Here is a 26,000-nt window from a genome sequence, read left to right on the forward strand (position 1 = left end):
GTCTGACATGTAGTTTTTTTCCTGATTATTTGTTGATAGGGGGAAACGTCAACGAGATTAGGTTCGCAATCGATGGCTTCCAGATCGACCGTCACACAAATTCTACCTTTTAAATTCACTAATGAGCACAAGTAAAAATAAATGCATACGCCTGCAGCAATAAAGACGGGTCCAGACGGTAACTTATAGACTTCTGGCTTTGGTGCTAAAAGCTTGAAGTAATATTGATGAGACTTTTACTGATGATAAAAAGGATATCAGTATTATTCTACTTTATACAAAACTAGGTTCAATGGGGTTGCCTTGTCAGCTTTCTCTGAGTATTGTGACAGTGTAAACTCAATTATCCAGGAGGAACCGTTCATGACTGACTTACCAATCACTTTAGAAGAAGCTGAAGTTGCCAGAAATCATCTCAAATAAGTCACCGTAGAAAAACAGAATCACCACTGAGTTTTACAAGATGTTTTCTGAGTTGCTATAGTTCCTTTTGAGAGTTTTTGTTTTTGTTTTAGACCATTATACAATTTACACTTCCTACCAGTGTAAATTTAGGCTGATACCTAAACCCCCCAAAATGTACTTATTCAAGTAATTTACACACCCGGGACCATCCTTCACAATAAGATATCTCGGGTCAACAAATCCAAACAATGCAATAAAAGCTCCTTCATTTCCATTTGAGTAAATACCGCCACCTGCTGGATGTTTTGTGAAAAGCTTCTCACGTCAGTCCTTTGCAAAACCGTATCTGATGAATGGAACGATGTATTTAACAACAAACGAGACAAAAACAATACAAATAAAATAAAAATCAGAAACCTAGTGCAATAATAAGTATAGTAAACAACAAAAAGATAACCGTACACACACATTTATGTATACATCTATATGTGTGTGTGTATATATATATGTGTGTATATATATATATATACATATGGGAGAAGCTCATTTAGCTTCTGAACAAAGAATGTACCTCACAGATTTTGGTACAGGAATTACTATCTGTTCCTGAATGCATCATCTCACAGTTTCCGTAGTGTAGTGGTTATCACGTTCGCCTAACACGCGAAAGGTCCCCAGTTCGAAACTGGGCGGAAACATGTTTTGCTTTCTAAAAGTCGTTAAGATGTATTTATAATGTTATTTCCCCGGTGACAGAAAACTACAAAGAGCAGCGGCTTCTTTTTATTTCCGAATATTTCATTTATTTTATTTTCCTCAACACATTAAAGAGGGTAAATGTAAACTATATTTGCGTACCAAGATATAATTGCATGAATACAAAAAGAATAACTAAACGGGATGTATTTAGTGGCCTCTGTTGTGGAAAGAGGTGATCCATCTTTAAACTGTCCAATTTTATATCAGGTACTTTAACACATCATCATCACATAGTTTCCGTAGTGTAGTGGTTATCACGTTCGCCTCACACGCGAAAGGTCCCCAGTTCGAAACTGGGCGGAAACACATTTAGCTTCTTCTTTTTCTCTTTGTAACGAAATTAATGTAGCGTACAACCTCTAAGATATAGTAAATCACATAGTTTCCGTAGTGTAGTGGTTATCACGTTCGCCTCACACGCGAAAGGTCCCCAGTTCGAAACTGGGCGGAAACACATTTAGCTTCTTCTTTTTCTCTTTGTAATGAAATTAATGTAGCGTACAACCTCTGAGATATAGTAAATCACATAGTTTCCGTAGTGTAGTGGTTATCACGTTCGCCTCACACGCGAAAGGTCCCCAGTTCGAAACTGGGCGGAAACACATTTAGCTTCTTCTTTTTCTCTTTGTAACGAAATTAATGTAGCGTACAACCTCTGAGATATAGTAAATCAAATAAAAAGTATAGTATAATAAATACTCAAGGGAAGCACAAGTATCTTAGAGATGGATATTAGGGATGCACCGATCCATATCGGCCGATATTCCCATTATCGGTTTTGATCGGCGTTCTCAAAACGGCCGATCAGATGACGTAACATCTGCGAGAAAAACTAGTAGAGACGTTTCGATCGCCGCGCACCGCAACGGAGACGAAGCGCCCGGCGAGGGCCGCAGAGTGAGAGGTCCACGGGGGGATCCTCACCACCGAGCGGCGTCCCCGTCCCCTGAGTTGAATCTCTGGGTCGACTCAGCCGACTCTCACATGTCTGAGCCCCTAGAGACTGATGCTCACGGTAAACGCATTCCATCAGGAGCAAGCGCGAGGGTTTTGATAAAGTTAGCGGAAGGATTTAAGTGACAACATCCAGTTTTGCAAAGTTAGCGGAAAGAACCACGTGAAACAACATCCGTTTAAAAAAATAAGATGTCGACAAATCATACACTAGCATATAAAAGTAAACAATGAACTGATTTTGTGTCTTTATAGATCGTTTCTGAGATTTAGCTTAAATTATGCTAACATTAAAACATTTTTACTGTACCAAGGAAGAGTTTATAAAAATAAGTCTGACATTTGTATGTTAAGAAAAGTCCTGTATATAGATTTCCCCAAGAGTTCCAGGAAATGAATAATGCAGATGTGTTCCATACATATCTGGAATCCACTATAATAGCAATCAAACAATTGTAATGTATCAATTAGGACATTTTTCAAAGTTAAAGTCCTAAATGTTTAAAGAAATCTGTAATTTCTTTCATGTTTGAGGTGCTTTATATATGTATTTCCTCATAGTCCTAGGCAATAATGCTACACAATAAATAGAATGCTTCAATCGACACCGTGATCGGTGATCGGTATTATCGGATCGGCAGATACTGATTTCAGTGATCGGTGATCGGCACAAAAAACCTGATCGGTGCATCTCTAATGGATATCTTTTTTTTTAAACGGTACATTTTCTCCTCGATGTCACAAACAATCACACACACCGATGTTGTGGTTGTTGTTTATTCAGCTTGTTTTGAGGAGGTTCAGGCGGTTAATAATCGCAGGAAACACTCATAAAATACATTTTACAGCAGCAGCGTCCTGCTCACAGTCAGCTGACAGAAAGCGTCGCAGCACAGAATTAAATCAGTGTGCGGAATACAGCAAGAGTCTCGAAATTAAAACGATTCATCTTCAAATTTGTTGAGCATCTGTTTAATGGTTCATTTTATAAATTTATAAAATGCATATCGAGTTAAAAAAAGAAAGATGTCCAATTTTATATCAGTTACTTTATCACATCATCATCACATGGTTTCCGTAGTGTTGTGGTTATCACGTTCGCCTCACGTCCCGGGGCCAGCCGCGTATACCAGTAGGAGACTTTTCATGCTGGAGAGCCGAGAGGCGCTTCAATTCCCACCTTAACTCATTTAATAAGAGCGTTTTTTATTTAAAAATTATCCAAAATGTGAGAAGACACCTACATTTAATCTCAATAATAAAATGTCTTTATTTGTTTAGCATGCATCACTTACTTAAAATTAAAGAATCGAAATAGAATCATTTATAGCCCTAAAGTAATAATGCAAATAATATTAATCTTTAAATATAATGCTTCAGATGTACTTTTATTAGGGCACATGTTTATTTTACACATTTATTTTACACGTTTATTTTAAACATGTTTATTTTACACATGTTTATTGTATACATGATTAAGTGTACAGCTGATCATATCTAAATATTTTATTATTTATTTTTCCATGTATTAATTCCACTAAAGTGAAGACAGTCAAAGGGATGATTTTAATATATTTTATTGAAAATACACAGCTGAATTCTAAAATGAACAAAATTAAAATCCTCTCAAAGAATTAATGTAAAACAAATGAAATGAATAAAAAAGTATTACTAGAACTATATATATATGTGTGGTCACTTCGTATCCCCGGCTCTGCAGAAGAAGTGTGGGACGCTGGCTTTGCATATGCTTTGGAACAAAGTTTGAACAACAGATGTGAAAAACTAATTGTTAACAGCCGATGTTATCAATACATGATTAATATACACTATAACACCCTGCGAGGCGAGGAGCACTACACACTTGGCCTCAACACGTTGGGTTCCTGATCTTCCCTCACAAGCTGAGGGGCGATGGCGATAGCAATATATAGCACACAACCTGTCAATCAAATATGTGGCATGTATGAACGGTTTTTGTTCACATGCCACATCCTGGAGGGACAGCCTAGAGAAAGCATGCAAAAAAAGGAAAACACTTACCATCATAGGCGACATGTTAAATCCTTCAGTTAGTAGGAGAGTAAGAACACATCAGAACAGGCCAGAACACGGCCAAAAAACCAAACTATTTCAAAGAATAGTAATGGCAGGGAGGACTCTGGTGAAAACCGAATCCTCCCTCCACACGGGTGAAGAAAAACCTGTTGGTGAAGACACATCCGGGGCTCTGGAGACTGCTGCTGGGGGCCCTGAAAGCACAGGCCATGACATTAGATTGTCACCATGTACAGTACGATTTTAAAAAGCTCCGTTTGTTAGAGTAGATCCACTTACTTAGTCTAGTGTCGAACTTAGAGGGAGACAGATTCAACATCTCTCTCTCCAGCTCCTCCTCCATCACTGGGAGATGAAACATGAGCATGAGGTGTGTGTGTGGTGCATGGTCACTACAGAGCTGTATGTGTTAGCGAGCTGACCTAGAGTTCTGGATGTGGCTGCAGGGGGCCGGACTCGGCCCTCTGCTGCTGCAGGTTGGACATCTTGCTGTTTTTGATGCACTTCACTCCCAGAATGAAGGCCGCATAACCGTCAGCCCTGCTCTTCCAGATCTGCTCCCAGGTGTCCTTGGCCCTGACTCCAAAGCCGACAATAGTGTCCCCTTCTGAAGCCACAGGTGAAGCGGGCTTCCTGGAGGAAAGGTACTCCCTCAGGTCCTCAACTTCCTGGAAGCTCCTGGCATAGTCCAGAAATGACAGCAGGCTGTCCTTGCTGTTTCCTTGGGGGTTGAATTTACCGGCTCTCTCCTCTTCTTCTACTGTTTTTATCAGGTAGATGACGTAGCCAATGTCGTTTTCTAGGAGCCATCTGAATGATTTCACCTTGTATTTGCCAAACTGCAGGCCGTACTCCCCCATCACCTCGTGTCGGTCGGACACATCTCCTCCCCGCTGAAGAGCATTGGTGCTCACATGATGCTGGAGCTGAGCAGGAGACTTGTCCTGAAGCGAGGGATCAGTTTTAATCCTCATGGCCTCATCGGAGGGATCGTGCCGCAGATGACCCGATGGGCCCTTTCTGAAGGACACCGCCTTCCTGCCTGGGAAGAAGTTGGTGGTCTTCTTCATCGTCTCCTGTGCACAGCAAAACACAACGCAGCGCATAGACAGAGTCCCTCACGTTAACGGTGATGAGCATTTGTAATAACTAAGTAACAGCTTCATTTATTACACAGATATAGGCAGACGGACAAGAAAACAAAGTGTTTTCCACCTTATTATTCTTTATTCTGCTTGTCATAGAACTTGAACCCACCTTAAACGTGGGGAACTGTAGTAATTACCCATTCAAACTAATATTATTCATAAAGACAAGCCAATGAGTTCCTGTTGATGTTGACCACGTTACACACACAACAATATACATTAAATACGTCCCATTCAATACTAACCGTACGGTGCTAACAACACACAGTGTTACAATGCTAACCAACAAAAGTGAAGTAAACTATAGAAGCAGTTGACCAACATATACAACTGAGAACCGTTCATAAAGTAACTTCATTGACAAAATGCGGCGTACTTACGTGTAACCGTTGGTCTGAAAAAGAACTGCGAAAAGACTGCGCGAGGCTCAGGTGTGTGTTCTGCTGCGGGTCGTCTCACTCAAAGGGGAACATACGGGTCTCTTTGCCTCGTGTCCAGGGGGGGAAACAGCGCCCCAAAAATCCCACTTGTGGCCAAAGTTATATCGCATCGGTAGTGATAAGAACTACCATAGAGAATGAATGGGAAAAGTTAAGGAAAGTTAAGGACTACTCTGGCGCGAAAGGTCCCCGGTTCGAGACCGGGCGGAAACATGTTTTGCTTTCTAAAAGTCGTTAAGATGTATTTATAATGTTATTTCCCCGGTGACAGAAAACTACAGCTTATTTTTATTTCCGAATATTTCATTTATTTTATTTTCCTCAACACATTAAAGAGGGTAAATGTAAACTATATTTGCGTACCAAGATATAATTGCATGAATACAAAAAGAATAACTAAACGGGATGTATTTAGTGGCCTCTGTTGTGGAAAGAGGTGATCCATCTTTAAACTGTCCAATTTTATATCAGGTACTTTAACACATCATCATCACATAGTTTCCGTAGTGTAGTGGTTATCACGTTCGCCTCACACGCGAAAGGTCCCCAGTTCGAAACTGGGCGGAAGCACATTTAGCTTCTTCTTTTTCTCTTTGTAACGAAATTAATGTAGCGTACAACCTCTGAGATATAGTAAATCAAATAAAAAGTATAGTATAATAAATACTCAAGGGAAGCACAAGTATCTTAGAGATGGATATCATTTTTTTTAAACGGTACATTTTCTCCTCGATGTCACAAACAATCACACACACAGATGTTGTGGTTGTTTATTCAGCTTGTTTTGAGGAGGTTCAGGCGGGTTAATAATCACAGGAAACACTCATAAAATACATTTTACAACAGCAGCGTCCTGCTCACAGTCAGCTGACAGAAAGCGTCACAGCACAGAATTAAATCAGTGTGCGGAATACAGCAAGAGTCTCGAAATTATAACGATTCATCTCCAAATTTGTTGAGCATCTGTTAAATGGTAAATTTTATAAATTTATAAAATGCATATCGAGTTAAAAAAAGAAAGATGTTAACGTGCAGCTGGCGGTGATAATTTGAACGGAGTATTTCGCACACCGAATAAAACGTCATCGGCCGAACAACATGTCGGATCAGAGCGTTTGATTTATTCAACTCGATTGAAATGAAGCGCTTCCTGTGTTTCGTCGCTGTTTGCCTGAGGCTCTCTAGTCCAGAGTGTAGATGTTCTCCTGGACGGGCCTCTTCATCCGGATCTCATAGATGATGTGAGGAGGCTCTTCAGAGGAGAAACTGGAGGAGGAGAGAGTTGGAGATTTAAACCGCAGACAGCAAAGTGAAACCAGAACTTCCAAGTTCTGATTCAGATGAAATAGTTCTTTATTCAAAGATATATATATATATAAATATATATATTTGTTGTTATACATATATATATATTTGTATTTTTACATTATATATATTTATTTATTTTTTATATATATATAATGTATAAATATAATTTTATATATATATATATAATGTATAAATATATATATTAAAATGATATATATTTATTGTTATATTATATTTATACATTATATATATATATAATGTATAAATTCCCTTATTTATAGATGTAATAGAGGCCATTTTAACAACGATTATTGTTTTTTGTAAAAAAAATAAAGAATACATATTTTAAATCTGCAAATTTGCTTTTTTGCCCCAAATATGATCAGAAGTAAATTTTTAATGCTAAAATACGAAAATTCTAAATTAAAAAATATATAATTTTACAATATACCATGGACGGTTAGCATCATAGCTAGGCTAACATTAGCAGCCTGGCAGAGTATAGGGTCGGGTTTTCTCGCACATGTGCAGAGCGGTAAACGCTTCACATTCCGGTAGCACTGGAACTGCATTCTTTTAATTTGTTAAAAACAAAACTTCTGGCTAGATCTCACACATTGCACCTTTTTATAAGTAAAAGCTTTGAATAATTTCTGCTTCTTTAACTCCTTAGATCTTTAACCGTCTCCTCGCTGTCTTGGACGGCTTTTGGCTGCGATGCTCCTAAATTATCCCACAATGCACCCCTCGTCATTAGCTCGACATAATGTAAGCGATTAACTCACCAGCCGTTTTTTAAGGTTCTTCTGTATATTCCACCTGGAGAAGGAAACAAGATTTGAGTGTGTTGAGCGTAAAGACTTACATTACATTTGGTTTGATGCAAAGCCCATAAATAACTAATATTCTGGTTTATTGAGTGTAAATCCTCAAATGAAGTAACAGGAGAGAAAACGTACGTTTGAAAGCCAGAAAGAGAAAAACCGTCCCCAAGACCAACAGCACAGTGAGGGAGAGAGAGAGGACGGGAACATTGATCTGAAGGGAGAGAGACGGCAGAGAGTCCTCCACCTGACATAAGAGAGAGAGAGAGAGAGAATCTAAAGTTAGACTTAATATCAAACTATAAATGTGACGCTATTCATGTCCAATTTAATGAGAAAAAGATAAAGCTGTTGTAATGTCACGTAAATGGAGGTAACTATTCTATTTTTAGCCTTTATTGATTTATGGCTTGTCAAATTGTCTCGCTGTTTCCAGTCTTTATGCTTAGCTAAACAGCTGCTAACTGTAGCTTCATACGGACATCTGACTTTATTACATGTTCAACTATTGCCTTCATCTGGTACTAAAATATTTGTGGTGTAGATGGAGCTTAATAAAATACTTTTTTACTTTTCTACAAATTCTCTTTAAAAAATAAGTACAAATTATTTGTTTTAGGATTTAAGCAAATTCGGTTAACAGGAAAAAAGTGACTAATTATGTGGCGGATGAATACAATTTCACAGTTCATAAGAAAATATAAATTCGATTTTTATTTATTTATTACCAACAAGGACAGTAATTACCTTCGCATTGAAAATGCGGAAGTTTATGTTTTGATCGCCGTGTATTTATTTATTTGTATGCGTGTTACTCGCATAACTTTAAAAGTATTAAACCGAATCGCATGAAATTTGGTGGGATGATTGGTTATTATCCGGGGACCATTTGATTAGATTTTGGGATCGGTCGGGTCAAAGGTCATGGTCAAGGTCATGAAAAGGTCAACATCTTTTTTTTTACCATAGCGCGGTCAATTTCTATCCAATTGGCATGCAACTAATGCCAACATGTTCATAATTCAATGCCCAATCTTGTGATATGCGAAGGTATGCGCTCTACCGAGTGCCCGTTCTAGTTCAATAAAGTTGTCAGACAAAACATTCCATCCTATAGGAAAACAAACGTGCTTTAGCTGTTAAGTGTCGACTTGGTGTTTTGGTTGACTACCAGATTCTCCTCAACGTGCATCAGCAAGCGTTCACGAACCCGACGACGTCTTCGTTTAATAGTCTGTACGATGAGTCGGAGAGAACTTTAAAAAAACCTAAAACCCGAGACCCTGATAGAGCCGTCGTGGTTACTCACTGTGACCGCGTCGGAGCGCAGCAGGGTGGAGTTCCTCCTCAGAAGGTCCAGCTGGGACGACAACAGCGTTTTCCAATTCACTGCATCGAGACGGACACAAACGCTACAGAATAAACTCCCGATTTGTGCTTTTTATTCGCTCCGTGAGTCTGCAAATTATCGAAAAAACTCGACAAACCATCAACGTTTGATTTGTTATTGCGAGATAATAATAAGTGACAGACCTCAAACATTTACTCCACCTGCGATCAAATACTCGCACGATGCTAAAGACATATGAACTCCCACGTATTGTCCTCTCCGGAGTTCAAATAAAAATGTCCGTTGCTCTGACCGACTTGCTGTATTGATTTAATTGGTGACGTGCGTTCTCCTCCGAGCTCATTTCTACGGCTGAGCGTCGGGTCTCTGGGACCGACGGGTAGATCTGCGGCTCACCTGTGGAGGCCGACGGCGCCGTGACTCCAGCGGTCGTCGCTGGAACCGTGGTCATCGTCGCCGATGTCGTCGTTGGAGTGGGAGGGGAACTGGTGACCGCGGCTGGGAAGGAGAAGATCAGATTCACTCTGAATCAGTTTTACGGAGCAGAGATTAGGATCTTCTGTGGATCAGCCAGGTGAATCTCTCAGGTGAGGATAATGTATAGTATAAGGCCGTTTATGAATGTCTTTTTAAATTAGTCTAGCTGTGGGACAGAGCTGCGGGAAAGGTGAGTTCAGGAGATTAGATGGATAGATGGATACTTTCTGAGGGAAATTAAGTGTGTGTGTGTAGTATGTGATTGCAAAAAATGAAGTATTTCAGGGACAAGCATATAAAGGAGAGGAGAGAGGACAGGTCCAGAATGGGGATCATGGCGTTCATGGAGCGCCATGTCCAGGAGAGGACCACCACCACCACGACAAACACGGAGGATGGTACAAAAGTAGAGATTTGTTGGACTTCCTCATTAATCAATTCACACATATAATACCTGCATTTTTGTTTTATTTATTAAACAAACTGTCTTTTGAACAGATAACTCCTGATCTAGAACCAGTGGACTTTGAACGTGAAGCACAATTACCCGTAGGTAACTGACGCCACAGTAAAGAGACTTAACGGCTGTATTCACACAACTTTACACCGTGGGTATTCCTGAACGTGTTTACCTGCTGGCATTTGAGCCTTGTATGCAATGAGCTGAGTCACCTGATTACATGTTTTAACATCAGTCTCTTGAAAAGATGGAGAGTGAAACACAGCGCGGGACCCCCGACCCGGCCTGCTCTCCTGCAGGGGCTATACAAATAAACTGAATTGAATTGAATTGAATCCTCACCTCTAAAGCAGTCCAAGACACCGCAGAGTCGGTCCACACACACACATGGAAATTGAAATGTAAATTAAAGTTTGTTATGTGAATTAAATTAAATTTAAATATGTTATGGAAATGAAATGTAAATTTAAGTTTGTTATGTCAATTTAATTTAAATATGTTATTAAAATTAAATATAATCTAAATTAAAGTTTGTTATGTGAATTAAATTAAATTTAAATATGTTATGGAAATTAAATGTAAATTAAAGTTTGTTATGTGAATGTAATTAATTTAAATGAAAGTATCTCAGATAATTAAATGTAATGAATGTAAATAAAAGTATTTCAAAGATGCATTTAGAGTGTAAATTTCCAATAGCAATATTGAATTGATGCTGTCTTGCCAATAGACGGCACTGGCAGGAGGGGAGAAATAGGAGGTAAAGTTCTCCCTCACACCCTGGGCTTCTCTTGATGTAGTGGTCCAAACAGTTATACTATCAATAGTATACTCTTTCATATACTGTAATACCTCATCTGTATATGTCTTTATTTATTTATTTGTATATTACCACGATACATGTGACTGCTGGTTAGATGCTAACTGCATTTCGTTCTCTCATCATACTTGTACTCTATGCAATGACATTCAAGTTGAATCTAATTCATCTATATACTATATTTTTACTTATTGGTCTGGTGTGATTGAGCCCCGATGGAGGACAAAAATCCATCGGTGGATAAATTGTGAACCGGTCCTTTAACTGCGTAGTTCAGCTCACCTTTGATGACTCTCAGGTTCATGATCATCTTGTCGTTGAAGATCCCGTCGACGTCCACCCTGCAGCAGTACGGCCCGGTATCCGTCCGCCTCACGTTCAGGATGTCCAGGTCCATCTGTCCGTCCAGGACGTCCCCCGTCAGCCGGTAACGATCCGCCACCTGCAGCAATCGGGGCGGTGGTTCAGGGTCACATGAATGCGAAAGGTATGAGACTTCTACCCAACCAGAGGAGTCCCCGCCCTGATGGAGGGAACGCAGGTTTCACGCTTAAAGACTTCTGTCTGGACCGAAGTGACCTGAATCTTTTGGTTCTCCTGACCTTCGAGATGATGCCGTGCTCGTCCGTCTGCACCAGGATGTTGTTGCACCAGAAGGTGCCACAGCCACGGCCCCAGCAGACCCGACTCAGACCGAACCGCTTCACAGAGTACTGGCAGGACAGAGAGGCCACGCCCCCCTCCGCCACTTTAAACCCACAAACAGGCGAAAACTGTGCGCCTGCAGCACAAACACACGGAAGATGGAAATATTCACTTTGTATTTATCATCAAGCACTACATATTTATTTACTACCTATTTATATACAAGCAGTACATACACTACCGTTCAAAAGTTTGGGGTCACTTAGAAATGTCTTTATTTTTCAAAGAAAAGCACTGTTTTTTAAATAAAGATAACATTTATAATCAAACTACATTAAATGACTATTCTAGTGGAAAAATCTGGTTTTCTAATGAAATATTCCAGAGGTGTATAGAGGCCTATTTCCATCAACTATCACTCCAGTGTTCACATTATATTTGATAATCGCCTTAGAAGCACTAATATCTGATTAGAAAACCCTTATATTTATAATCAGCTGAAAACAGTTATGCTGGTGATATAAGCTATACAACTGGCCTCCTTTTGCTTTGAAAGAAGAACAAAATTAATATTCAAATATTAATCATTATTTATAATCAATGTCACTATTTTCTATTAAATTTTCAATTCATTTGATAAATAAAAGTGAGTTTTCATGGAAGACACAAAATTGTCTGGATGACCCCAAACTTTTGAACGGTAGTGTATATATTCAATACATATTTATAATCAAGCACTACATAAATATTCACTTTATATTTATAATCAAGCACAAAATAAATATTCACTTTATATTTATAATCAAGCACTAAATAAATATTCACTTTATATTTATAATCAAGCACTAAATAAATATTCACTTTATATTTATAATCAAGCACAAAATAAATATTCACTTTATATTTATTATCAAACACTAAATAAGTATTCACTTTATATTTATAATCAAGCACTAAATAAATATTAACTTTATATTTATAATCAAGCAGTACATACATTTTCACTTTATATTTATCATCAAACACTAAATAAATATTCACTACATAATTATAATCGAGCACTAAATGAAATTTCACTACATATAAACAGTAAATATATATTCAAAACATATTTATAGACAAGCAGTAAGTATATATTCAATACATATTTATATGCAGGACGGATATTTATATTCACCAAGTATAAAAATAATTTGTTACAATAAAATTACTAATATCGCACACTACAAATACAATGTTGCACTAAAGGTACCGATACCACTGTGTACAACTCACTTCTTACAGTAAAAGTGTTAATACCACAGAGCAAAAAGTGAATACACTGGGGTAAAATACTTTGTAACAATAAAAGCACAGAGTAAAAATAATCTTTCACAGTCAACGTAATGATGGCAAACAGTAAATATACACTCTTCACAGTAAAATAACTAGTAACACACTCCAAGTTACTCCTTTCCAGTAAAAGTAGGCTACTAATATCACGCCATCGAAAACATGACAGTAAACAAAGAAGTGGCGTCACAATGACGCAGAGCCCAAAGGGTAAACAAAGGATTTTGCATGAAAAATGACTTTAAATGACTTTCCCTCATGACATCTTTTGTTTTAACTTTCGTTCCTTTTGTGTGCGAAAATCTTAATGTGTGAAGTCATAAAACTGAATGTAGTGCAGTAAAAAGTACAGTACTTCCCTCTGAGATGTGGTGGATGTAGCACGAGAAGATAAGACAAAGTACAAGTACCACAGATTTAAATTGAAGTGGAGTACTTGAGTACAAATACACCTTTGGTACGTTTCACCCACTCGCGTCGTGACGTCAGCAGTTTGTGTCTCACCTGACAGGACGAAGAGGAAGAGGATGGCGGTGTGAGGCGTTCGGCAGCAGCGAGCTGAGACGGCGGCCATCCTGTGAGTGTGTGTGTGTGTGTGAGTGTGTGTGTGTGTTCATTGTCCAGTTAAAGGACAGCACAGTGTGTCTCTGTGACGGAGCTGAGGGAAGGGACAGAGACACACACTGTGTGTTTGTGTGACGTCTCGATGATGAAATCTTCATTGATTCCTTCAATACGTCATAAAATATATTTTTTTACTTTTAATATCAATATATCCTCTTTTTTGGGGGGGGAACTAGTTCTACAGACCCCTTTTCTGTTCTATCTGCAGCCTCAATGTCACTGAATTAAGACAGTTGACGCAGAAGCGGCGCGGACATATTAGCCGTAGCATGAATGTAGCATTCAAGCGCTCCGGGTGGCCTGGCGTCCATGTTTGTCTGGTGTTGCGATCCGGGCTCGAGGTCAATGGCGAACCTGAACCGATAAACTCTGCCAAGTAGCTACGCGGAGGAGAGGACGGCTTGTCGGTTAGCTAGCTAGCTTGACATTCTCCAGAGCTGGCTAGTTAGCGAGCTAGTCTCGTAGTATCTAGTATTTGCTAGTTAACTAGCCAGCCGCTAGATGAGTAAAGTTTAACAACCTAATGCTGCATCATTTTCAGTAACCAGTGGAGCACGAAAGCTGCAACCACGCAGGAACTATATGTCTACATTTAATGCAAAACCCCAGTGCATGATGGGAAACTTCCAGCTCTCTTCCGGTATCAGAGCTGATTGGTTTAGATGTTATTATCTAAATACATTTCAAGAACTTGCATGTATTTCTTTATCAAATATAAGCTAGATGTTCTAATGTATATAATATGTGAAGCATTTTGAATGCTATTTAGTTGTGGTTAATAATAAATACATACAATACATCCGGTAAGTTTTTTGACTTGAAATGTTTCCTCATTTGCATTTGACTATATAAATAAACCTTATAATATCCGTTAAAACCCTGAAGATGAATCAATCCACCGTAATCTGAATTAGTGAGGTTTTGAGGAGAGTTTTAAGGGTTAATTAATTACTTGAGGAGCATCGACAGATCAGTTTTCACTGTTGGAAGGAAGTACTGCTCTACAAAAGGACTTTGTATCTGTAACACACACACATACACACACATTGGCGCTGGCAGTTTGGAGATGTCGCAGAAAGACAGAGGGCTCATTATTCACCAAATATTTCTGTTTTTACCCTCCCAAGTCTCTGTTTCCAAAACTGAAACCTGAGACGCTTTTAATTTGAAAAACAAAAGCCACAGTAATTGACCCATAACATGTTTAATTATCTTTGAAGGGGAATACAACCTTACGACATCGAGACCACAGGGGACTCCTGGTGATTGCGAACAATAAATGTTTATATGGATATTATACAAATGTATGTATATATGTATTAAATGTCTGTGTATATATTATAAGTACATTCTCTTTGATTAATTGACCACTGAAACACAAACTTATTTTGTTTAATTTTACCCATTTCTATATGTATGCAAGTATATCAATATTTTTGTTATATAATTTTGATGATACTATATATTTTTTTATGTTATTCATTTATATTTATTCTATACATTATGTATATATATCATATGTATTATACGTGTATATGTATATATTTATAAAATTGTGTGTGTATATATCTATATCTATATATAGATAGATAGATCGATATATAGATAGATAGATAGATATAACTTTTTGTGGGAATCTTGATTTATTAACCCCTGAAATGCAAATTTATTTTGTTTAATTTGACCAAATTATAGTAATGCACTAGTTTATTTATTCATTCGTTTTGTTTACCGCAGTGTTGTGGTTTATTTTTGTATTATTGTTATGTATTCATGTCAATGCGCGGTCAAATAACTAAGACGCGTATTCGTCAGAGAGGCTTTTATTCTGAAGGCTGCTGTTGTGACCGGAAGTTGACCACCGATACCGGCGATTTGGAGCAAAGACCGGAAAAAGATCGTGAAACAAATAACAGAACAGAAAACGACATTTAAAGTATGTCAGTGACCTTAAACTAACCACAGCTTTTTTTGAGGAGAAGTAACACATTGTTTTACAAATTTGAAGCCGGCGGAAGTCCGGAGCTTAACGTTCGCTTTCTCGCTATGTCAGCTCGTTAGCTACCGAAGCTAAAGGCGGTCCGATGCCGTAAAGCGAAGCATCTGGTCGCAGTTGCCCGGTCAGCCTTAAAGGTGAGTGCTTCCGGTTTACGACACGAACTCTGCTGCTGTTCATAGCCACCTGTGAGCTAAAAAAAACGACAACTTTACATTAAAGGTAAACATTATGGTGCCAAGTACATGAGCAACAATATGAGGTATTTGTACATTAGTTAGTATTTCCATGTGCAACTAACGCTATAGATATTGTACTTGTTTGTGTACTGTATTTCGTAAGTAAATGTACTTTTAGTAAATCTACTTTTGACTAATACATCTTAGAGCTACATATTGTACTTTATACTTTACTACATCTCAGAGGTATATCTTGTACTTTTGACTAACCGTGATTACTTTCATTTTCAATTAGTCTCCTTATTGTTGTCCTGACTGAGAAGATGTGTCTCCAGGATGCTCCAGGGGCCGTACGGCAGTCTGGACCGGGACCGCCCGCTCGTCCGGCTCCAGTACACCAGCTTCTCTGTGGCGACGGTGCTGCTCCCGCTGACCGGCCTCATCGCCTGCCTCTTCATTTCACTCGTGTACCACTTTGAGGACTCCACGTTCACACACTGTCATGTGAGTCATCTGCTCTGAATGTTGAGTTTGTCTCTGATGGAAGAGGTTTAAACTGATGCGTGTGTGTGTATTTTCCTTTTTTTGGCCTTCAGGTGTCGAACTACCTCCCATCCATCAGCGCCGCCATCAGCCGCGTGCCGGAGCGCTACATCTGGCGCTGCTGCGTCGGCCTGCACTCGGCGCCGCGCTTCCTGATGGCCGCCACCTATTTCAGCTTCTACCGCGGCCGCTTCGCCCAGCGGCTGCCGGAGCTGCTGCTGAGCGGGCTGGCGCTCCTCTGCAGCCTCGCCGAGAACACCGGCCTCTTGCTGCTCACCTACGTGTCGTCCACCGAAAGCTACAGTGAGTGAACCGTTTTATTATATCTTTGAATAGATGATTAATATTACGTATAAGTGTGTGTTTCTGAAGTCAGTCCATGAAATAATCCTTTATTAGTCCCACAGCGGGGATATTTACAGGATTTACAGCAGCAGAGGGTAAAGTGCACACAAGAGATGGAGTAAACAAGATTAAAACACGTATTATAAATAAGCAAAACACAAAATAATCAGTCATAAATCGTGAAATAAAAGTGTTAAAAACCCTGTTTGTGTTCGCAGGTGTTCATAAAAACAGTTTCATGGTGTTCATCGGCAGCTCGATACTGCACATGCTCATTACATGCAGACTGTGGTACGTGATCAAGAGACACTACGTGAACCCTGAGGTAAACGCACCTTCATCACGGACCTCTCACGATTTGTGAACATGGGACCACGTGCACGTTTCACGTCACGCTTATCGTCAGAGTAGATGCACGTTTCTCACCGTTATTTACCAGAATGTTTCCAACGAAACTCAGAAACTAAGATAATTTTATGAATCAACTTATTTCTGAGCTAGAAAGCTTTCTAAAGCATTATCCTTAAAGATTATCCCAATAATGGAAATTCACCACAACATCATCAGGGAGCTCTAAAAGTTATATTTTCCTCCTTTTTTGCTTTTTGCTGATCCGATCTTTGACCACATCCTAGGATCTGTTAGACCACTAATATATATATACAGGACTGTCTCAGAAAATTAGAATATTGTGATAAAGTTCTTTATTTTCTGTAATGCAATTAAAATAAAATAAAATGTCATGCATTCTGGATTCATTACAAATCAACTGAAATATTGCAAGCCTTTTATTCTTTTAATATTGCTGATTATGGCTTACAGCTTAAGAAAACTCTAAAATCCTATCTCATAAAATTAGAATATTTCCTCAGACCAAGTAAAAAAAAAGATTTATAACAGCAAAACAAAAGCAAACATTTGAAAATGTCCATTAATGCACTCAGTACTTGGTTGGGAATCCTTTTGCACGGATTACTGCATCAATGCGGCGTGGCATGGAGGCAATCAGCCTGTGGCATTGCTGAGGGTTTATGGATGCCCAGGATGCTTCAATAGCGGCCTTTAGCTCATTTGCATTGTTGGGTCTGGTGTCTTTCAGCTTCTTCTTCATAATACCCCACAAATTCTCTATGGGGTTCAGGTCAGGGAATTGGCAGGCCAATCGAGGACAGTAATGCCATGGTCAGTACACCAGTTACTGGTGGTTTTGGCACTGTGGGCAGGTGCCAGATCATGCTGGAAAATGAAATCCTCATCTCCATAGAGCTTTTCAGCAGACGGAAGCATGTAGTGCTCTAAAATCTCTTGGTACACAGCTGCATTTACTCTGGACTTGATGAAACACAGTGGACCAACACCAGCAGCTGACATGGCTCCCCAAACCATCACTGACTGAAGAAGAAGCTGAAAGACACCAGACCCAACAATGCAAATGAGCTAAAGGCCGCTATTGAAGCATCCTGGGCATCCATAAACCCTCAGCAATGCCACAGGCTGATTGCCTCCATGCCACGCCGCATTGATGCAGTAATCCGTGCAAAAGGATTCCCAACCAAGTACTGAGTGCATTAATGGACATTTTCAAATGTTTGATTTTGTTTTGCTGTTATAAATCTTTTTTTTTACTTGGTCTGAGGAAATATTATAATTTTATGAGATAGGATTTTAGAGTTTTCTTAAGCTGTAAGCCATAATCAGCAATATTAAAAGAATAAAAGGCTTGCAATATTTCAGTTGATTTGTAATGAATCCAGAATGCATGACATTTTTGTTTTTTTAATTGCATTACAGAAAATAAAGAACTTTATCACAATATTCTAATTTTCTGAGACAGTCCTGTATATATATACCTTCAGTTGAATCGCTTTTAAAAATATAGAATTATTCATATTTAATATTATATTATAATATGCGACAACCGTGCCAAGATATTTTGGTGTTATTATTATATATATATATATATGATCATGTGTGTGTGTATATAAGTTTCAATAATATTACAAAAATACAGATCAATATCAGAGATCGGTCCCAAGCTTAAAAAAAGTGGGGATTTTATTTATTTATATATTTTTTAGATATTATTACTTTCTGTGTTTTTATCGTCAGTGCCAAGCTTCACCTGCAGAGGGCGCCACCTAGCTAAAGATCCACCTCATGAGCACAAAGCAGCTTCTTTTAATCCAGAGCTATCATTCTAGCGTACAAGACTCCAACGGTCCCTGAAGAGTCCTCGAGGACCCCCTGATCCTTTAAGAGCTGCTCGAGGGGTTCAAACCTTCTTTATCTAGTTCCCCAGGGGTCCTGGAGGACTCGTGACCCTTTCTGGGCTCCGTGGTGGAGGTTCAAGGATGTTTTACTGGTGGAGGTCGTCTTTTTCATGGTTCTAAAAGTGCTTAAGGAGGCGTAACCGGTGCCTTGAAGAAGTTTGAAAAACGTGAGGACACTGTAGGAAGTACCAGGGCTCCTGAGGGGGGTCTTGACGAGGGCTGCAACAAACGACTATTTTAATAATCGATTAATCTGTTGATTCTGTTAAAAATAAATAAATAAAACACATTAACTTCCAACCCTTTATTCAAAAACACAACTGACAACGCTTTACTCCGTGAGTTTACTCGCCCGACTATTTGTGGTTTATTCGCGTCGGGGAGGGGGCGGGGCTAATCTCTGTTGCTTTGCTCCGTGGAAACCTGTTGTGGAAATCCCACAAACATCGGAACATGTAACGCCCTCGTGTTTGGGTTCATAACATTAATATCATTTATTTATATTTATACATAACATCACCTGTAGGCGCACGCAGCTCGGTGACTTTCACACCGCCTCCGTCTGAATGACCGCCGCCTCCAGCAGCAGAAACCGATGAATAAATTCCAGATTTAACTTCCGTCTGCGTTATTTCGGAGCTTCCCTGTTTCGCTCGGCGGTCGCAGCACTTAAACTCCCGTCTTCCTGTTGGCTCGCGTCATGTGACTGTTCAGCTTCCAGGAATCCTCCACCAGCTGACGCTCTTATTTTAATATTTAATATACATATCGTCAGGGTTCCCACACATCCTGGAGAACCTTTATGATTATATAATCCTTTGAGCACTCGTTTTTTAAAGGCTTTTTTTACAGAATAACTTGTTTTCTGATTACAAATATCAGGTGAAGTTGGGTTAGTTGCCTGTTTTGTCTTCCAGCTTTCGGCTCAGTAAATATCTGTATTTTAAACGGACAGGAAGGATGATTTGAAAAAAGTCCGCCGAATTATCTACAAGAAACTCCTGATGGCAGTCAACCGTCACCGTCACTTTGATGCTGAAAGATTACATAAAAACATGAAAATTCTCTGGAAACTTCTGAAGTGGATTTGTGCACTTTTCTGTTTTTACTTCCAAAAAACTTCTGTGTTTTATAAACAGGCAGTAGCACGGCCGCCCTACTCACTGCACCTTGCATATGTTTAACATAATATTAATTAATATATAAGTACACTATGTATAAATGTATATATATAAATATTTATATATATACAAATATTTATTTATATATATAAATAAAATAATAATAATTAATTATTATATATGTGTATGTATGTGTATATATATATATACATATATGCATAACTCTCTTTGCGGTCGACCTTAGGAAAGGACGTCGTTCCGCTGGAAGATGCGTCTCTTCATATTCAACATCAGCTGTTGTGTGGGGGCCGCGTACTTCTTCAGACGCCACAATAAGCACTGTGAAACGGGAGGTGAGCGAGCAGAAGACCCGCTGTGATTGGTTGATGGAGATGATGGAGTGGGGGGGGGGGAGGGTTTGTCTCTCACTCACTGTGCTTTCTGTGTGCCCTCCAGTCTACACTCTGTTCGCCCTCTGTGAATACCTGGTGGTCTTCTCCAACATGGCCTTCCACATGACGGCCTTCCTGGACTTCGGGAGCAAAGAGGTGGTCGTGGCCACGCCCCCTGAGGACAAACGATACTGAGCGGGCGACCTCACCTGTGGGCAGGTGAAGGAGAACCATGACACTTCATATGACATATTCAAAGGCGCCGTGCAGCCTCATGAACGTTGGGAACATCCTGATGTCAGAACAAACATTTCATCGTTCCAACAACAGCCGAGTTGTTCTGACTCGTCGTGTTGGTGGTACAGTTTCAGCTCTTTTTTAAATTATAATCTTCAGCTGAGATGTCAAGATGTTTCATCCTGTTCTTGATGAGTTTGTTTGTCTACAGAAGAAATGTTTTGTTCTTAAACTGCACTTAAGAAGTGGACGTAGTCGTCAGCAATTTAGGTTTTTTTTTTTAAACAAGTGAAGAGGAAGTGACCATATATGGACCAAATGAAACGCACCGTTATCTCTAATTACAATTAAAGATATTGCTGGAAACATTTGGGATAAAGTAATTAGAAATATGACAACGGTCTCGTCGTTTTAGACGTTCAATAGTATTATACCTTTTTTAAACTGTTGTATTAAGATTTTGGCATTAAAAGTGAAACACAAAACCTCAACTATACCTTCGGAAGAGACGGATTTTTATTTAGAAAATGTGTAATGTAAATATATTTCTAACTATTAGTTCATTCTCCAAATGTAAAAAAAATATCTTCCTCTGATTTATTTTTGCAGGAATAATGAAAGTTCAACTTTATTCTCGACATTCAAAATTATTGTTGTTGTTGTTTTTTCTCCTTATGACTGAAATTCAGTAAAACAAATCCACATTTTCCTCAAAGGACGGAAACTGAATCAAAATGATCACTTAAAAATGAAAATAGCTGCAGATGATTTGTAAAGCGACTGTTAGTTATTAAAATTACACTTCCTGCTTGACTTTCATAAGTTTCAAGTTTCAAGTTTTTATTGTCACATCCCCTTTTATACAAGTATAATCGGTTCGCAAAAAATTTTATGTGCAAAACCACCCGACAGCAGCAGAGACAAAAAAAAAGAATGAGAATAAACTATACAATATCCACCAACTGTTAGTTATTAAAATTACACTTCCTGCTTGACTTTCATAATGAATGCATTTGAACGGGAAGGTCTTTTTTTGTGAAACAACCACAATAAATGATTTTTTTATAATGCTAAAAATCATTAAATTAGAAATAGATAAACTTCTATTATTATGAATAAACAGAACACAACTCATTATTGCACAGTTTGTGCTGAAAGGGGCACAAAAGGAAATGATCAAAGGAGTTTAACTTGTACGGTGGCCTTTTGGGGACATCTGGGGCTCCTCTTGAGTCATGTGACATTCACTACAGCAGACCCCAGCACACGCAGAGTCTGGATATTTTAAGGTCTTATAAAGGTTGTAATGTACATGTTTATTTCATAATAAATAAATAAAACGTTCCTGTTTGCCTTCCTGTCTTTCTCTCGGCTAGATTTGAGTATTTGTGTAGGAAGCGGTGTTCGAGACTTCAAAGTACTACAGGATTCTTTAATATAATATTGTCACTGTTTAAAATACTAATAACACACTTAGCAAATACTTGTTATTAAAACTACACTGTAGAAACTCTTACAGTAAAAGTAGTAATACTTATAAACATATGAAACTCATTATGATTTTATGAATGTTTTTAAGCAGTCTATAAACTGTTAAGCTTCTTAAATGTGCTTATAAATGTCCTATAATCTAACAAATGTATTTATAATGCTCTCATTAGCACTTATATTATTATTAACGCATAATAAAGGGAATGAGCGTTTAATAAGGACTCATACGGCATAATTACCCACTAGAGTCCTTTAGCCGACGCCCACTAGAGTCCTTTAGCCATGCCCACTAGAATCCTTTAGCTGACGCCCACTAGAGTCCTTTAGCCATGCCCACTAGTCCTTTAGCCGACGCCCACTAGAGTCATTTAGCCATGCCCACTAGAGTCCTTTAGCCATGCCCACTAGAATCCTTTAGCTGACGCCCACTAGAGTCCTTTAGCCATGCCCACTAGTCCTTTAGCCGACGCCCACTAGAGTCATTTAGCCATGCCCACTAGAGTCCTTTAGCCGACGCCCACTAGAGTCCTTTAGCCGACGCCCACTAGAGTCCTTTAGCCATGCCCACTAGAATCCTTTAGCTGACGCCCACTAGAGTCCTTTAGCCGACGCCCACTAGAGTCCTTTAGCCATGCCCACTAGAATCCTTTAGCCGACGCCCACTAGAGTCCTTTAGCCATGCCCACTAGAATCCTTTAGCCGACGCCCACTAGAGTCCTTTAGCCATGCCCACTAGAATCCTTTAGCCGACGCCCACTAGAGTCCTTTAGCCATGCCCACTAGAATCCTTTAGCTGACGCCCACTAGAGTCCTTTAGCCGACGCCCACTAGAGTCCTTTAGCTGACGCCCACTAGAGTCCTTTAGCCATGCCCATTAGAGTCCTTTAGCCGACGCCCACTAGAGTCCTTTAGCCATGCCCACTAGAATCCTTTAGCCGACGCCCACTACAGTCCTTTAGCCGACGCCCACTAGAGTCCTTTAGCCGACGCCCACTAGAGTTCTTTAGTCATGCCCACTAGAGTCCTTTAGCCGACGCCCACTACAGTCCTTTAGCCGACGCCCACTAGAGTCCTTTAGCCGACGCCCACTAGAGTCCTTTAGCCATGCCCACTAGAATCCTTTAGCCGACGCCCACTAGAGTCCTTTAGCCGACGCCCACTAGAGTCCTTTAGCCATGCCCACTAGAGTCCTTTAGCCATGCCCACTAGAATCCTTTAGCCGACGCCCACTAGAGTCCTTTAGCCATGCCCATTAGAGTCCTTTAGCCGACGCCCACTAGAATCCTTTAGCCGACGCCCACTAGAGTCCTTTAGCCATGCCCACTAGAATCCTTTAGCCGACGCCCACTAGAGTCCTTTAGCCATGCCCACTAGAATCCTTTAGCCGACGCCCACTAGAGTCCTTTAGCCATGCCCACTAGAATCCTTTAGCCGACGCCCACTAGAGTCCTTTAGCCATGCCCACTAGAATCCTTTAGCCGACGCCCACTAGAGTTCTTTAGTCATGCCCACTACAGTCCTTTAGCCGACGCCCACTAGATTTCTTTAGTCATGCCCACTAGGACGCCCACTAGAATCCTTTAGCCGACGCCCACTAGAGTCCTTTCCTGGAAGTTGTTACTCTGCAGGTCGTCCATTGAACTCAATGGAAAGTTATTAAAATGAGCTCCACCTTTAAAGTTAGGATTGGTCCTTCTTCGTCATCTCGTCTTCGCCATTGCCTTCATTCCTTGGTCATCTCGTTTGTGTTCCTTGGGCATCTTGTCTTCGTCATCTCACCTCCGTCATCTCGTCTTCGCCCGTGCCTGCATTCCTTCGTCATCTCGTTTTCGTCAGCGCCTTTGTTCTTTCGTCATCTCGTCTTTATTGCTTGGTCATCTCGTCTTCGTCATCTCGTCTCTGTTCCTTGGTCATCTCGTCTTCGTCATCTCGTCTTCGTCTCCGTCATATCGTCCCTGTTCCTTCGTCAGCTCGTCTCCGTTATCTCGTCTTCGTCATCTCATCTCTGTCAGCGCCTTCGTTACCTCGTCTTCGTCACCTGAACAATGGTTCAGTTTTGTTCAGCTCTTTTCGTCGAGCCCCGGTTCGGCTGTTTGTCCGGTGGACATTTCTCAGAAATGTTCTCAAACTGAAAAAGGCCATAAAGTCTGGACTAAACGAGGAAGGTGTGAAAGGGCTCGAGCGAAGTTATTTATATCGTTTCGTTGAGTTTGTAAGAAGACGTCGAGCTTTCGTGTTACGGTGTATTTTAAAACGGTTTCATGAGCCATCGGGTAAAAGGATTTAATCTCTTAATCTGATAACATGACACCGACCACATGCCGAGAACAAAAATGTTTCAGTAATGATGATTATATTAAAAACATGACGGTGCATGTCAACTCTGCAGCTACACTACATTCTAAGAGTGAACAACTATTTATTGAACTTCCTTATTTCTATTTACATCAGTTCATGACGCCACCTGAGCGGCTTCCTGTCCCCCCATCCTCCCCTCCACACCGATTGGGCGTCATGGTGCGATAGTGAAGGCGTTTTCAACGCAGACTAAAACTATACGCCACTCCGAAACTTTTGCATCAGAAGAAAAGTTCATAATATGTATTATTTTTGTATATTTGGTAGATTCATTTATGGGACTACACTTCCCGTACCGCTTAAACAGGAAGTGTAATGTCACCATGGCTTCAGTGACTTATCTATGCGCTCCATCTAAAACCAGTTTTTTTGGCCCATGTTTGTCACATTGTGTCAAATCTGCATCATAAAAGTTAAAATATCATCTCCCGTCTGCAGCGTACTCAAAGATGTTCAAACTACTCTCACTGAATTACTTTGATACCGAAAAAAACCGAAAAACAGACGAGTTCTAAAGAGTTTTTTTTATTTTTTAGTGGACGTCAATTCTTCAGAGATAAAATAAGTCACTGACTCGAAAATATTCAGTTTACTATTTCAATGTTTTTTGAGGAAGAAGAGGAACTTTTTAGTAATCAGATGCTAAGTGTATTAAAATAATCACCTCAGTGATCTGCGTGTCTATGCTGCCCGTTGGACTGCAGCCAAACGATAGAAACCTAACTTCCTGTTGCATGCCTCACCTCACAGTCTAATAAAGAATAAAACAACGAGGTTTCTGTTCTGGTGTTTCAGTGAAGACAGTTTTTAAAAAACAAACACAAGAGCCTCTTTAAAGTAACTTAAATGAAAATCAGTGAAGGAAGAAAACTATTTTTGTGGTCAGAAAGTGGCAAAGGATTTACTGCAAGTCACCGGTCTGACGTCACATCTATAAACAGTGTAAAGCTTCTCCAAGGAGCTGGTATGTAGTGTCTGTCGCCCCCTGTGGACTAAAATGGTACTGTCTCAGAGCAACAGGGTCCCTTTAGAAAACCTCATTTTACTGCAGCAGGGTCTGACAGTCTGCTCCTCTCAGTTCTGGTTCTGGTTCTCCCGTGCCCCCCCCCTTCCCAACAGCAATACATCCTGGGTCTCCCCACACTGGACTGGTCTCTGCTTGAGGCCCCCGCTGGAGTCTGAGCTGAAGGAGGTTCTGGTGAACCTGCATGATGTCATCCGGTTTCACCAGAATCCGACCCGGTGGTTCCGATGAGGAGCTTTAAGAAGAACTCTATAGAAGCAGACCATCTTCTCTCTGGTGGTCTGTTTACTGATAGAGGTCTAGTCTATAGAGGATCAGGACTAAACTGAGACTGGTAACTTTAATTGACACTCAACAAGACCACAAGAAAGCAGCTCGCCGTTATGACACTTAAAAACACGTTCAGACCAAATAATACGAGACGTCATTTAAAACGACG

At 39.8% G+C, this 26,000-nt stretch overlaps 3 protein-coding genes and 5 non-coding genes across 12 annotated transcripts; 6 read left to right on the forward strand and 2 right to left on the reverse strand.

Annotated features, from left to right (window-relative positions):
- Nucleotides 1-1,030: 1,030 nt before the first annotated feature.
- trnav-aac (transfer RNA valine (anticodon AAC)) lies at nucleotides 1,031-1,103 on the forward strand. Its single transcript has one exon. It is a non-coding gene; the product is annotated as a tRNA-Val (tRNA).
- A 294-nt stretch (nucleotides 1,104-1,397) lies between these two features.
- trnav-cac (transfer RNA valine (anticodon CAC)) lies at nucleotides 1,398-1,470 on the forward strand. Its single transcript has one exon. It is a non-coding gene; the product is annotated as a tRNA-Val (tRNA).
- Nucleotides 1,471-1,545: 75 nt separating this feature from the next.
- trnav-cac (transfer RNA valine (anticodon CAC)) lies at nucleotides 1,546-1,618 on the forward strand. The gene has a single exon. It is a non-coding gene; the product is annotated as a tRNA-Val (tRNA).
- A 75-nt stretch (nucleotides 1,619-1,693) lies between these two features.
- Nucleotides 1,694-1,766, forward strand: trnav-cac (transfer RNA valine (anticodon CAC)). The gene has a single exon. It is a non-coding gene; the product is annotated as a tRNA-Val (tRNA).
- A 1,913-nt stretch (nucleotides 1,767-3,679) lies between these two features.
- LOC130191467 (uncharacterized) lies at nucleotides 3,680-5,601 on the reverse strand. Of its 4 annotated transcripts, XM_056411108.1 has the most exons (3): nucleotides 4,599-5,601; nucleotides 4,323-4,370; nucleotides 4,162-4,184 (listed from the first exon to the last, which is right to left on the reverse strand). In XM_056411108.1, the coding sequence occupies exon 1, from the start codon at nucleotides 5,280-5,282 to the stop codon at nucleotides 4,599-4,601; it is 684 nt and encodes a 227-aa protein (XP_056267083.1). In that variant the 5' UTR covers nucleotides 5,283-5,601; the 3' UTR covers nucleotides 4,162-4,184; nucleotides 4,323-4,370. The 4 variants fall into 4 exon arrangements, 3 of the variants coding, with proteins under 3 accessions (XP_056267072.1, XP_056267083.1, XP_056267076.1); XR_008831224.1 differs by having other exon boundaries at nucleotides 3,680-4,370; nucleotides 4,456-5,601; XM_056411097.1 differs by having other exon boundaries at nucleotides 3,680-4,370.
- Nucleotides 5,602-6,261: 660 nt separating this feature from the next.
- trnav-cac (transfer RNA valine (anticodon CAC)) lies at nucleotides 6,262-6,334 on the forward strand. Its single transcript has one exon. It is a non-coding gene; the product is annotated as a tRNA-Val (tRNA).
- A 203-nt stretch (nucleotides 6,335-6,537) lies between these two features.
- timd4 (T cell immunoglobulin and mucin domain containing 4) lies at nucleotides 6,538-13,555 on the reverse strand. Its single transcript, XM_056411414.1, has 8 exons — nucleotides 13,486-13,555; nucleotides 11,607-11,785; nucleotides 11,287-11,446; nucleotides 9,644-9,745; nucleotides 9,206-9,285; nucleotides 8,032-8,143; nucleotides 7,858-7,891; nucleotides 6,538-7,030 (listed from the first exon to the last, which is right to left on the reverse strand). Exons 1-8 carry the CDS (start codon nucleotides 13,553-13,555, stop codon nucleotides 6,946-6,948), a joined length of 822 nt encoding a protein of 273 aa, XP_056267389.1. The 3' UTR covers nucleotides 6,538-6,945.
- Nucleotides 13,556-15,481: 1,926 nt separating this feature from the next.
- On the forward strand, nucleotides 15,482-21,184 carry pgap2 (post-GPI attachment to proteins 2). 2 transcript variants are annotated; one of them, XM_056405933.1, is made up of 6 exons: nucleotides 15,482-15,738; nucleotides 16,076-16,284; nucleotides 16,377-16,626; nucleotides 16,887-16,993; nucleotides 20,304-20,412; nucleotides 20,516-21,184. In XM_056405933.1, exons 2-6 carry the CDS (start codon nucleotides 16,117-16,119, stop codon nucleotides 20,644-20,646), a joined length of 765 nt encoding a protein of 254 aa, XP_056261908.1. In that variant the 5' UTR covers nucleotides 15,482-15,738; nucleotides 16,076-16,116; the 3' UTR covers nucleotides 20,647-21,184. The 2 variants fall into 2 exon arrangements, with proteins under 2 accessions (XP_056261908.1, XP_056261899.1); XM_056405924.1 differs by having other exon boundaries at nucleotides 16,116-16,284.
- The last annotated feature ends 4,816 nt before the right edge of the window (nucleotides 21,185-26,000 follow it).

Source organism: Pseudoliparis swirei, chromosome 3 (assembly GCF_029220125.1).
Source record: "Pseudoliparis swirei isolate HS2019 ecotype Mariana Trench chromosome 3, NWPU_hadal_v1, whole genome shotgun sequence".
Lineage (NCBI taxonomy): Eukaryota > Metazoa > Chordata > Actinopteri > Perciformes > Liparidae > Pseudoliparis > Pseudoliparis swirei.

Bases quoted from the DNA above. Each gene is read 5' to 3' on its own strand.
- pgap2 (XM_056405933.1), top strand. From the start codon at position 16,117: ATGCTCCAGGGGCCGTACGGCAGTCTGGACCGGGACCGCCCGCTCGTC. The intron at 16,285-16,376 runs GTGAGTCATCTG...TTTGGCCTTCAG, and splicing joins CCACGTTCACACACTGTCAT to GTGTCGAACTACCTCCCATC. The intron at 16,627-16,886 runs GTGAGTGAACCG...TTGTGTTCGCAG, and splicing joins GTCGTCCACCGAAAGCTACA to GTGTTCATAAAAACAGTTTC.
- timd4 (XM_056411414.1), bottom strand. From the start codon at position 13,555: ATGGCCGCCGTCTCAGCTCGCTGCTGCCGAACGCCTCACACCGCCATC. The intron at 9,746-11,286 runs GTGAGCTGAACT...TCTCCTTCCCAG, and splicing joins GAACCTGAGAGTCATCAAAG to CCGCGGTCACCAGTTCCCCT. The intron at 7,892-8,031 runs GTACGTTTTCTC...TTCCTTCTCCAG, and splicing joins TCTCTTTCTGGCTTTCAAAC to GTGGAATATACAGAAGAACC.
- LOC130191467 (XM_056411097.1), bottom strand. From the start codon at position 5,282: ATGCGCTGCGTTGTGTTTTGCTGTGCACAGGAGACGATGAAGAAGACC.